Below are 12031 nucleotides of genomic sequence, written 5' to 3'. Positions count from 1 at the left end.
AGATGGTGTTTCCGGTCACTTTATATTTCAATTTTGAAGCACTAAATAATGATTTTCGAACGCAATTTTGTCTGGGCATCATTTTTGTAACATATCTCAGACACAGGTGACAAGTGTGACCTTCTAGCTGAGATTTTTTAAAAGTCAAACCAATGTTAACCATTCACATTTAAGGTCGCCAACTCCCCCCTGGCATTTTGTCTCCACTTCTCTAGGAATTTAGGCGATTCCACCTATGTCGAGCGACAAGGAAGGCGACGGTAAGAAACACTACTAGACAGTTAATAACTCCAAGAGTGAGAAAGACTGACGTGTAGGATCCCGTCTTGTCTTTGATAGCACCTGCATAAGGGTCACAAAAGAAAGAAACACATCCATACATTTCGCAAATTAATAGGTAAGTTTGATATAGTTACATAGTGATTTTTCTATCATTTGAATATTTATTCACATTTTTTTCATTAACTTTTTTATTCGTTTTATTATTCATTTCTTCATTCAAAATTTCAGTCTACGGTAGCTCCCGTAGGAACTCGGCAGGACAGCATTGGCTGGTAAACGTCAAGATGGTATAACCAATTACCTAGGAAACATTTTACGTCTAGGTTAATAGGTCATAGCGGCTGACCTTTTAGACGACAGATATTCCGAACTCACAAACTTGCAATTTTGAGTCCAATGCTCTATTCACTGGACAATACGACCCTACATCTTTCCATTTGTCAACAGTTTTGATTCATGCAATACATATGCATAGGATAAGTACATGATCAGTATTAATACCCATTTCTGGTGCAGATGGAACAGCATAAAAAACATGTAATATTTTAATATTTATCAAGTATAAATCAATAGCACATTTGAATTATCAGTTTATGGCAATACAAATAATATTCACATTTAGTAGCATTAAGAGCAGTTTGAACCGTGTGTATACTAAGATACTATTAGTATCATCATGGTTATATTTTGATCATTTTTCAATTTGGGTTGGTGGTCAGCCTTCGAGCTCACCCCACTTAGATATACACCAAATTTAGAAAAGCATTAAGAACACATTTAGAAACAAGTTGATGTTACCGGAATAGTTGTTTCTCTGATTTATTCTTGCACCACACATGCCTCACCTGACATTAGACTCCCGATGTTGCCACCAAGGCCTGCAACAAAACCAAAGATTCCAGAGCCAACCGTAAAGTTCTGATTGGAGACGGAACCCTTGAGGAGTGCAGCGTAAGAAATCACGAAGCTGAAGATACATACTCCCTGAAGGAAGGCAGCGACGCACATGACAGAGAATGACGTCAACAGTGGATCGAGTAAGAAAACAATTGTTGAAATCGAGGCGATGATCATAAGGACTATGATGTAGTCAATTTTGAGGAAGAGAACTATGATGGACATTATTCGCCCAATAGACCCTCCAGCGCCTGCTAGAGATGATAGGAAGACGGCTTTTGAGACAGGTATTCCATGCCATACTGCCCGTGGAACAAGGAATAGAATCCAGGAATTTACAACAACTGCTGAGAGTAGAAGGCACGGTAATGACAGTAATAAGAGCGGTTCTTGGACGATAATGCATCCTTGAAGCGAATGCCAAAATTGAACCACCCGACTCTGATTTCGTTGATTTTGCGGATCGTCTGTTTGTGGTAGAATGCTGCGTGATTGTTCATCGTCGGTTGAAATCACCTCAATGCTCTCACGATCGCTGTCATCACCACCGACTAAAGGTTTTTGGCAAGAGTCGGTTGTCTCTGCCATCTTTACAGATGTCTGTCGGCCATGTTCAGTGGCTCTTGTGGACTGTCTAGGAGAAACAGTGGTTCTTTTCGCGCTCTTTGTGGATGTCTGAGAACCCTCTCCAATTGCTCCTGCGGACTGTCCGAAATAGACACTGCTCTTCTTCGCAGTGCTTGTAGATGTCTCTGTAACCGTCCGCACTGCTCTTCTAGTCTGCTTGAGATAAATACTGGCAGGAATGGCATGCATGCTGATACCTCCAAGAATAAGCATGGCACCACTGAAGCCATAAGCGTGAAGCGCCCTCTCGACGATGAATGGTACGACCAGGGCACCTACCGTGCTTCCGAGATGGCCTATCGCATTCACAAGAACGTAATTGTCCGGGAAGTGGTCGTTGAGTAAGACTTTGACTGTTATGTATACCATTGAGAGTCCTAATCCTAAGATTGAGATGGGTAGAAAAAAAATAAGAGGAGATATAATATATCAATTTAAGAAGGTAAAGGTCATGGGCATCTTAAATTAGCATTGTAAACAATGTAAACAAAACGCTTAAATGGAATACAAGCTTTGGGATAATGGTCTTATTCTCTCTATTCGTCTTTAGTATAAAAATTTCGATTTTATTAGAAAATGCTTTAACTGACATTTGAAAAATACCGAAAAAGGGAAAATTTCGGTGAGCGAAATACCTGAAACTTGTAGATTGACAGAGAGTAAATTGTCATGAACGTGATGGGAACCAATCCAAAATGAGATTGAGTTGGATTTTTAAAATACTTTCAATCAAATTCTGGATTGGTCCCTAGCATCAATCGGAAAAAAGTTTGAATATAAAAGGTCTTCTTAAATATCTGTTTCCGTATTTACCTGTTATTGAAAGGCAGAATCCCAGAGCAAATACAGAAGTCAGGTAACCAGAAATAATAAGTCCTAAAGATGATGTTGTAGCTCCCATAACAGCCATCGCTCGAGGTGAGACAAAAGCACTCTTGAGTACATACGCCATCGGGAGAGCTGCAATACGTGAAATGGGAAATCAAAGTTTTGTGTAGATGCAAAATCGTCCTTAACACCACAATTTTTACATGCGCGCAAAGACGCACACTTGGCACCAGGCAATGTATAAGGTAAAGGCTTTTATACAGCGATATGAACGCTTTTTTTTTTTTTAGATATTTATAACAATAATGATAATAATAACTTCAACAACAATAATAATAGCAATAATGATAATAATAGCAATACTACTGCTACAACTAATAATAATAGGCATTTGCATTGCGCCATCTATCTAGAAACAATCTATTCTGAGGGCGTTGTGGCCCAGTGGATAAGTCTTCAGACTTTGAAACAGAGGGTCGTGGGTTCGAATCCCAGCCATGGCGTTATTTCTTTCAGCAAGAACCTGATTCACAATATGCTCCACTCAACCCAGGTGAGGTAAATGGGTACCGGTAGGAAGTAATTCCTTAAAAAGCTGTGTGCGCGATGAACACCTAGCTTAGCCTGGTAATATAGGAGCGCCTTCAGCACCTAACAAGGGGAATATGAGCCTATTATAAATGCTATATATTATCTTTATTATTACTATTGTTATTATGATTATTATTATTATTACTATAGTTATATATAAACTAGAAAAGTGTTTAATTGGATAAATTTACCAAGCTTAGATTAAAATTAAAAGTGACCGGGACAAGCACAACAAGTATATCTCTATTTTTGTCTTGGTTATATGTAATACCTTCTTAAGAATGAAATGGCTAAAAATTCGGGATGTTTTCTTCGACAGTAGATTTCTGTAATAAAGTGCTTAAGTGGATATTTCGAATAAGAATTTAAAGCAAAAAACTTTACGGAGGGTGGTTGCTAGATTTAAAACTTAAACCAGAAGATTGTTTAAGTTTCAGAGAAAACCAGAGTTGATATTTTGAAATGATTAAAACCTTTTTTGTTATTTTACGGACATGGTACACGCTATGTCAAATGACGAGAAAAGGTAAATGAAACTTCAAGTATGTTAAATAAATGAAAGATTCGAACAATGCCATGCAGAGTTAAAATTTTGATACTTTGAATTGGAAATATCTGTTTCTTTTATTTTTTTTAATGACGATAACAATGGTATTTTGAGAAATTCACATAGAGCTGTATGATACGATGTTAACAAGCGTACTGTTGTTACATGTCTTTTATTGGCACAGTTACTCTTATATGGCGCTCGAGCATTCATGAAAATTTTGCTATCCTATTTGACCCATTTACTACACCCATGGAGATATTGTGATGAGTCCATGCTACACCCAATGATCGGGTGGCAAACATATATCAAGTACGATTTGCCAAAATGAAGCGAGTGTTGCTCTTTTATTAACTTTTATATTTCTCAATCTTTGTAACCACTGTTACAGGTCACTAGTTTTTCAGTGCTTTTTGTATTTTTTAAAAATCTATCTGCAATGTTTACTGTTCTTTGTTCTGACAGGCTGTTATACCATAGGCATATACCATGTTTAGCATAGTTAATGTCATTATATTGCTGTTTTATTTGCTTATGTGTATGAAGGTATTTGTGAGTTTGGTGTGCTTGCGATGTGTACTTTTGCTTGTATAAGACTGGCTTTGCTTTCAATTATGATATCATTTATGTAAGTCTCCGTGTTATCCACAGTCCTCTCTGTTGGGTAAACGGACAATGTTTGCATGATGATGTAAATGTTTCGTAGACGATTGCACCTAAAATGTTTTAAAGTTCTACATGTCAATGCCAAGAGTTTGTAAAAAAAAAAATCATGATCGGTTAGTTGATTTATTAACCTTAGTGTCTCAACCATAATGTCTCGGTAATTTGCATTTCTGAAACACGGTTAAAATCTACTTCTGATAATAATTCATTCCTCTAGGTCACTCCATCAAATTAAGAAAGTGATTCATAGTATGTTTCACACAGTTATTCCACTGGTAAATAGATAAATAAATACATAGATAAATATCTTATCATTATACCTACAAAGCCAGTGACTGTAATGTCCATGTAATATCGAATATTCTCTGATCTTAGTGTAATTATTTTTACTTTCTGAATTTACATTTGTGTAGCAAGAAATGACAAGTGTGTGAAATTATCCGTTTTAGCAGACACAGTAAATGGAATGAAATGAAAACGAAATGTTTTTCGATATGACAATTAATATGTTTTTTTATACGGGTGCAATTCTCAATTGAAAAAAGAAATAATTTTGGAGTTCAACAGGGTAGTCTTTTACGCCCGATTCTGTTTATAATTTATATTAATGATTTTTGTAGATCATCAGATGTTCTTTCTTTTATTCTCTTTGCGGACGACTCTTACTTATTTTTTCACATACAAATCCTCTTTACCTTGCTAAAATAATCAACTCTGAACTAGAAAATGCCACCCAATGGATAAGGGCAAATAAATTGTCAATAAATCGTCAAAAAAATGTATGTTGTTTATGAACTCTATTAATAAACTTAAGTTTCTTGGAATAACAGTTGATAATAAGCTCTCATGGAAATTCCACACAGATAACATACGTAAAACTATTTCACGCAGCATTGGTACAATTAATAAGCTTAGATATTGTTCACCAATATCTTCCCTGCTTACATTATATTCATCCCTGATATTGCCTTATTTAAATTATGGAATCTTAGCGTGGGGGTAATACACAACAAACACTCTTAGACAAATTACTCCTCTTACAAAAGAAGTCTCTTTGTATCATATGTCACACAACAAACTTGTCTCATACTGACTCATTATTTTTTTAAACATAAATTATTGAAAATTATTTTTTGTAATTTCTTTAATCTCGGTCAGTTTATGTATAAATATAACAAAAACAACAATCCCCAAAAGTATTCAATTCAATGATTCCAAAAAATCAGTCCATTCATAACTATTCAACAAGGCGATTGTGTGAATTCCATTTACCACTTTTAAGAACTTTGCTGACTTTGCTTATAACAACTGCAAAATCTTTGAACTCTTTTAAGACTAAATTCAAATTACCTCTATTAAAATCTTATAATGTACTCTCAAATTAAACTAATTAATCATCTCTGTCAAGTCACCATTATTAATATAAAGGCTATAATTAAAACATAAATTAATCATTATCCTTTTTTATTGAAAAAAATCTGACACAAGTCCTTCGCAGATGTGCTCGGTAGTGAACCTGATACATTATTGTTTCTATCCTCTCCTCTATTTTCTCTTTTCGGGGGGGGGGGGGGTGAGGAAGGGTGGATATATTTTGGAATGGGTCGTTTTGTCCTATACCAACTATACTTTTAAAACTTCGTATTTATTTTGTAAGTATTATTTCTCTCTCATTAATTTTTTTGTGCATTTGATTACATATATCTGTATTTATACTTTATTTGTTGTGTTATGTATTTTTGATGGGCCCACATTGTACAAGCATTGCTTTTTAGTGGGTCCCTCCATTTCCATCATAATTTAATTTCTATTGAAAACTAGTATACTTACTTAAAACCTCCAATGTGTTGCCCAAATTGTCGAAGTGTTTTTTTTCACAACATATGTATTATTTTTATTCTTTTTTCTTTGCAATGGATACAAATATTTATGTTTATATATGGTATACAATTCGTTGTTGTTTTATACAAATATTTATGTTTATATATGGTATACAATTCGTTTCTGTTTTATGGAAGTGAAATAAATAAATTTGAATTTGTAATGAGGTGGAGTGGCCTTGTAAGAGAGGGCTGGACTAGGCAGCAGAATTGTTAGAAATATCTGATGCACGGCAATGTTATGAATCCATTTTTGTTCAATTATCTGGTAGCATAGAAAAAAACCTAGTTGTTTGTGTGTACACAGCACCAAAAAATGATCATGATTTTTTTTAGCAATCGTACCCCAAATCCGATTTTGATCCCCGGCCGTGGCCCCTATACCCGTGAGCAAGGAATTCCCATGACAGTGCTCTTTTATCCTGCATTGAAATAAACGAAAATACTATATACATTCTTGGTGAATTTTTGTTGAATTATCTGGTAGCATAGAAAAAAACATAGTTGTTTGTGTGTACAGAGCACCAAGAAAATGATAACAAATCGTTTTGTGCATTCGCACAATAAATCTGATGTTCGACCCCCGGCCATGGGACGTATACCCGTGAACAAGGCATTTCAATGAATGTGTTCTTATATCCTGCATTCAAATGAATGAAAATACAATAGGCCCTATGCGTTCCTGGTAAAGATTTGGTTGAATTATCTGGTAGCAGAGAAAAAACATAGTTGTTTGTGTGTACAGAGCACCAAAAAATGATCTTTTTGTGCAATCGCACCCAAAATCCGATGTTTGAACCCCGGCCCCTATGCCCGTTTGTCGTTCTTTTTTAATCTATATCAATGGCAACATAAATTCATCAAACCTGTTTAGTTTGCTGATGACACTAGTCTGTTCCCGTCTCATACAAAATATCAAGACTCTAATGTCCGCCACGAATGAAGAAATAAAAAAGTCACTAGTATGGTTCTGTTGTAACAATTTTTTGTTAAATGTAACAAAAACATAATTATATGTACATATATTTTTTATCAAGAGGCAAGATTATTTTAAAAAGACGGGGGGGGGGGGATATTCTTGATGTTGGGGGCCAGAATGTTGCTCGTAGTGAGCATGTTGAATACCAAAGAATAATTATCGATGAGCATTTGACTTGGATACCGTATTGAGGGTAAGTGTCTAAAAAAGTTTATCGAGGTGTAGGTATTTTATGTAGGTTTTACCTGAGGCTATTTTGACAACTTTGTAAACCAACATTGTGCTTTCCTGCCCGATTTACCTTAATGTTGCGTGGGACAATATTTTGAAGACTTACAATGGCAAACTTAAAATTTTACAAAAACAAAATTTATAGGCTTATCAATAACTCGACTTTCAGACATCCTGGTAAACCTTGATTAATTTACTTAAAAATGTTTCACGTGATTAATGATTGCATTGATAGTTTGATTTTCATGTTTAATCTTCGGTTTCACTCAAAAATTTTCCACGTTAAAGTTTTCCTCTTAACTGCCAGATACATAATTAACATGAGTAATATACATGTCAACAAATCCTTCACTGACCTTATGAAAAAACTCATGTTTTTTCTGAACTTTTTAATAGAAATTTCCATGGACCTATCCACCTATCCACGAAAGATTAACTTTTGTCACTGGGGGTGCTATGACAATGCTCAGCACTCCCAGTAACAATAGAATAATCCTCCGTGGATAGGTCTATGCCGGTTTCCTGCTGGTATTTGCCACCTTTCGCAAACTTCAGGGACAATAACGTAAGGGTCCCATAACACAAAAGTTAACAATAAATCATACACTTGATTTTAAGACCGATTGTACATTATAGTGAAAAGAATCAAACGTAGAAAACTGTTCTACAATCATGGCTAAGCTTCGTGTTACACGCCCTATATATCTGATTTTCGTGTGCAAAATTCTTTCATGCGATACCAGCATGCCATTACAAATTTTTGAAATCCCGCTTTCGTCATCATGGTCATGTACGGCTAGTCTTCAGAACAAATTATGCCTGCCTGAGCTCGCGGCGGGACTGTACACTGTTAGAAAATTTGTCCTTAAAATAAAAGAAGTTCCTGCAGCAGAGTCTCGAGAACACCTGTAATCTTACCAAATAGCGTAATCTTACAGGAAATTGGTATTGGGTGTATGGAACCTTACATATTTCCTTTAATAAAACACCCTTTTCCCCTTTTTAAACAGACCTTATCTGTTAAATTGCAGAAAAATTCCTGTTTTATGAATTTACAGAATGATTCTGTGATTGCTCTTTGCAAAATAGTCTTTCTTTTTTTCTGTAAAATCAGGGTATTTTTAACAGTGTACCTGTACCATGGCTATCCAATCTTCAATTGAAGTGCCCCCGGGCGGCCTTTCGGGTTCTGGGAGGAACCCAATGTGGCTCTGGAAAGTCGTCCTAAATCGGATATATCGCTGTTACCATGGTAGCAACGAGATTTTTGCACACGACCAACAAATTGAATGTTTCCGTTTCAGTTGCGGATCGGAAAAAATTGCATTGTAGGACCAGTTGCGAAACGAAAAAAATATGCATTGCAGAACAAAGTTTTACGACCATGACGACGGGCAAAAAGTCTCTTACAAAATCAACTACCGTCGTTAATAAGCATTCGCGTTTTCCAACGATAGGTCAGGATTAGCAACTGTACAACTCTTAATTTGATTGAAATGCAATGTGAAATATACCTCCTTGATAATCTAAGTTAAATCTGTACAGTGTTATTCTTCCAAGCTAAGTATTAATATCACGTAGTTGACCAGCCTAGACATGTTTGCTTGCGTGCGTAGGTTTCTGTTGCATATTTCTTTTGGGGGGGTACACATCTGCATGTATATTTTTGCATTTTATGTATGTTCCTTCATTGTTTAAATCTCATTTAATGTCGGGCCGTACTCACAAGCTCTGCTATTTAGGAATCCTAGAAAACATTTAACATCTATCATATATCTTTCTGTACCATCTGTCCTTTGATTTTTACCAATGTCCGTTTTTTTTACAACTTGTTCAAGTTTAAGGTTTCAAATTCCTTTATTTCATTTCGAATCAATATATTACACAAAACGTGATGAAACAATAACCATACAAATCAATACAAGGGAATATGTAAACACTATGACCGTAAAAGTAATTTCTTGATGAATAAATGCTTTCGGAAAGTAATGCCATTAATATTAACCACAAAATTATGACAATTAGGGCAAAAAAAATGTATAACCATCTCGATTTAACATCTGCAATGTTATTTTTATTTATCTTTTTAAAATTTGAGGAAATGGACAGATCCACTGAAAAACAAGGCTTGTTAAATGTGATCTTAAGTTTAAATAATATCACCATGAGTGTTTCAGTGCGCGCTGAATAAGAGCATGGTAATTCACCCGAGCAAGTTAAAGAGAAATTCCAGTAGTTGCAGGAAACACTGATTTCATGAGAAAGTCTGTAAAACAAGGCTTAATTGTCAGTATATCATCGATGATCTAGATCTGGTACAGTTACATTAACTGAACATTGTGAAATCTTGAAATATACGCTAAAATGTTCACACAGAAGATCCCCAACAAAGATGAGCGCACGCTCTACCCGAATCCTGTGCTTATTTGCTGATTTCTCAGCAATTACACACTTTCTTCCAGAATCCTTTGGCACATGCGTTTTATTTATCAAATTGAGTACTGTCAGATTATAGACCATAAACATGCTACAAGGAGTAAAGATGCTGATCAATTATATCTCCCAATATGCAGAACCACACAGGGCCAGTTTTCAATTACTTTCATGGGATCAAAAAATTTGAATTGTATACCAAATTATATAAAGGAAAAGAGATCAAGGAACACTTTCAGAAAGGAATTATTTGCTTACCTAAATACAACCAACCCTCTAATTTAATTCTGACAAGAGAATAGGAAATATTTCAATAGAATAAAGAGTATTCTATATAAATCTCTAATTCTAATTATATGTTTTATATAACATAGTGATTTTTCAAACAACATTTATAGCATTATTCACTGTTCACACGTATTTCATTTATGTAAAATATCAAAGATTTGAAGGAATCAGTCTCGACTAGCACTTGTGCTACCTTCTGGTTCCTTCTTGACAACAACATTCAACCATATACGTATCTTTTTGTTCAATCGTCAATATTGGAAACTGTGACTAGGATCTTAAAATTGTTAAAACATTTGTTTTAGGTTTATAAATGCATGTCACATTTTATGTATTCAGATTTATCGTTTGTATTCTCATTTTATCCTTTATAATGTTAGCAAATTGCATCTGTATAATAGAATAGTTACGTTTGTGCTGTGATGTTAACACATTGTTATCGTTATTGATATTGTTGTTAAGTAAATAAATAAACTCAAACTCAAACTCAAATTTATACAAACAGACACTTTGGTTGTCATTTCATTGGATTCTGTACGAACTCATTTTGATATCGTTACCAAAACTAGCATTTACCTTTAAGAATTGATGAAGATGTTTGAGTTTCAGGCCCTGCCTAGTTAGGTCACATCTTTCGAATATCATGTTGAGGTTCAGTCCAGACGTAAAGGCATGGTCACACCGCCCGAGCGTTGTTTGAGCGGTCGTGGAGCGGAGAGAAAAAAAATAATCACCGATCGCTACCGTTCACCATTTTCTGTTTCGATTGTTTTTTTTTTATGTTTTCGATTCCCCCCCCCCAAATTTAGAAAGCGAAATTCGACCCTCTTTCCCTACCGCTCCACGACCGCTCCAACGACGCTCGGGCGGTTGTCACCAGGCCTTAAATTCTAGCACCCTTTTATTTGATTCATTTCAGATGTGATATCGGTTCAGATCGAAGCATCATACATACACAAACACACACCCACACATGCAAACACACACATATCCGCACTCAGATTCTTTTTGAGCACCCGCAGTGACAAATGTAGATAAACGCCTTGCCAAAACGCGTGAGGTCTGCTGTGGGATTCGAACCCTGGACCTTGTGTTTCAAAGTCCTGATACATACTCACTGAGTCAAAACACCTCTGCCAAAACCTCTCAATAACTTACATCCAAACGCCGTCATGGCAGAAGGCATACTGCACGCGAGTCCCAATGACCAGGCATCAGTTGAGAACACAACCAACATGGTCGGGATCAGGACCCCGAACGACTTCATTGTGGCTACCTCAACCATCTGGACGACGAATTTAGTCAAAACGATCAGGTACTTCCGTTTATCTTGTGACTCTCGATAATGCTCCATCTCAAATAATATTCACCTCTGCTAAAGCGCAGCACGTTGGCTCATGGAAATATAAAACTATTCTTGAATTGCAGCGGAAAGGCTATATCTACTGTAAATGAGGTATTTAGTCCACACCGAATGTCCCCGCCTCAGAACATGGCCCCAGGAAACTATTAAAGCGTTGTAAATGACATTGCTAGTTTTGAAAGAAGCCTATTCAGCGATGATGAAAATATATGCTTATATACTGAATAGATCATCCATGTGATCTAGTGCACTGGGAACCATTTTTTGTCAATGGGGGTGCTGACATGTGCTGAAATCTCTCTTCAAAGATTGGAGGGGGAACACAATTGAGTTTTCGCTGTTCTTTTATATACAATCATACATGCAAGGACCCACCACCCCCCCACACACACACACAGATAAATGTATACAAACTCCTA

General features: G+C 35.9%; 1 protein-coding gene across 1 annotated transcript; it reads right to left on the bottom strand.

Annotated features, from left to right (window-relative positions):
* Positions 1-211: 211 nt before the first annotated feature.
* LOC121417799 (monocarboxylate transporter 4-like) lies at positions 212-11603 on the bottom strand. The gene is made up of 5 exons (XM_041611536.1): positions 11408-11603; positions 2620-2766; positions 1948-2189; positions 1128-1779; positions 212-342 (listed from the first exon to the last, which is right to left on the bottom strand). Exons 1-5 carry the CDS (start codon positions 11601-11603, stop codon positions 212-214), a joined length of 1368 nt encoding a protein of 455 aa, XP_041467470.1.
* Positions 11604-12031: the final 428 nt, after the last annotated feature.

This window comes from Lytechinus variegatus, chromosome 6, assembly GCF_018143015.1.
Source record: "Lytechinus variegatus isolate NC3 chromosome 6, Lvar_3.0, whole genome shotgun sequence".
In the NCBI taxonomy this organism is placed as follows: domain Eukaryota; kingdom Metazoa; phylum Echinodermata; class Echinoidea; order Temnopleuroida; family Toxopneustidae; genus Lytechinus; species Lytechinus variegatus.
Note: the sequence above shows the minus strand (reverse complement) of the source record. Positions and strands in the feature narration are given on the sequence as shown.

Coding starts and splice junctions, on each gene's coding strand:
- LOC121417799 (XM_041611536.1), bottom strand. CDS start 11,603: ATGGAGCATTATCGAGAGTCACAAGATAAACGGAAGTACCTGATCGTT. Junction 2,190..2,619: donor ATTCTGCCTTTCAATAACAG/GTAAATACGGAA, acceptor TCTCAATCTTAG/GATTAGGACTCTCAATGGTA. Junction 343..1,127: donor CATCGGGAGTCTAATGTCAG/GTGAGGCATGTG, acceptor ACCCTTATGCAG/GTGCTATCAAAGACAAGACG.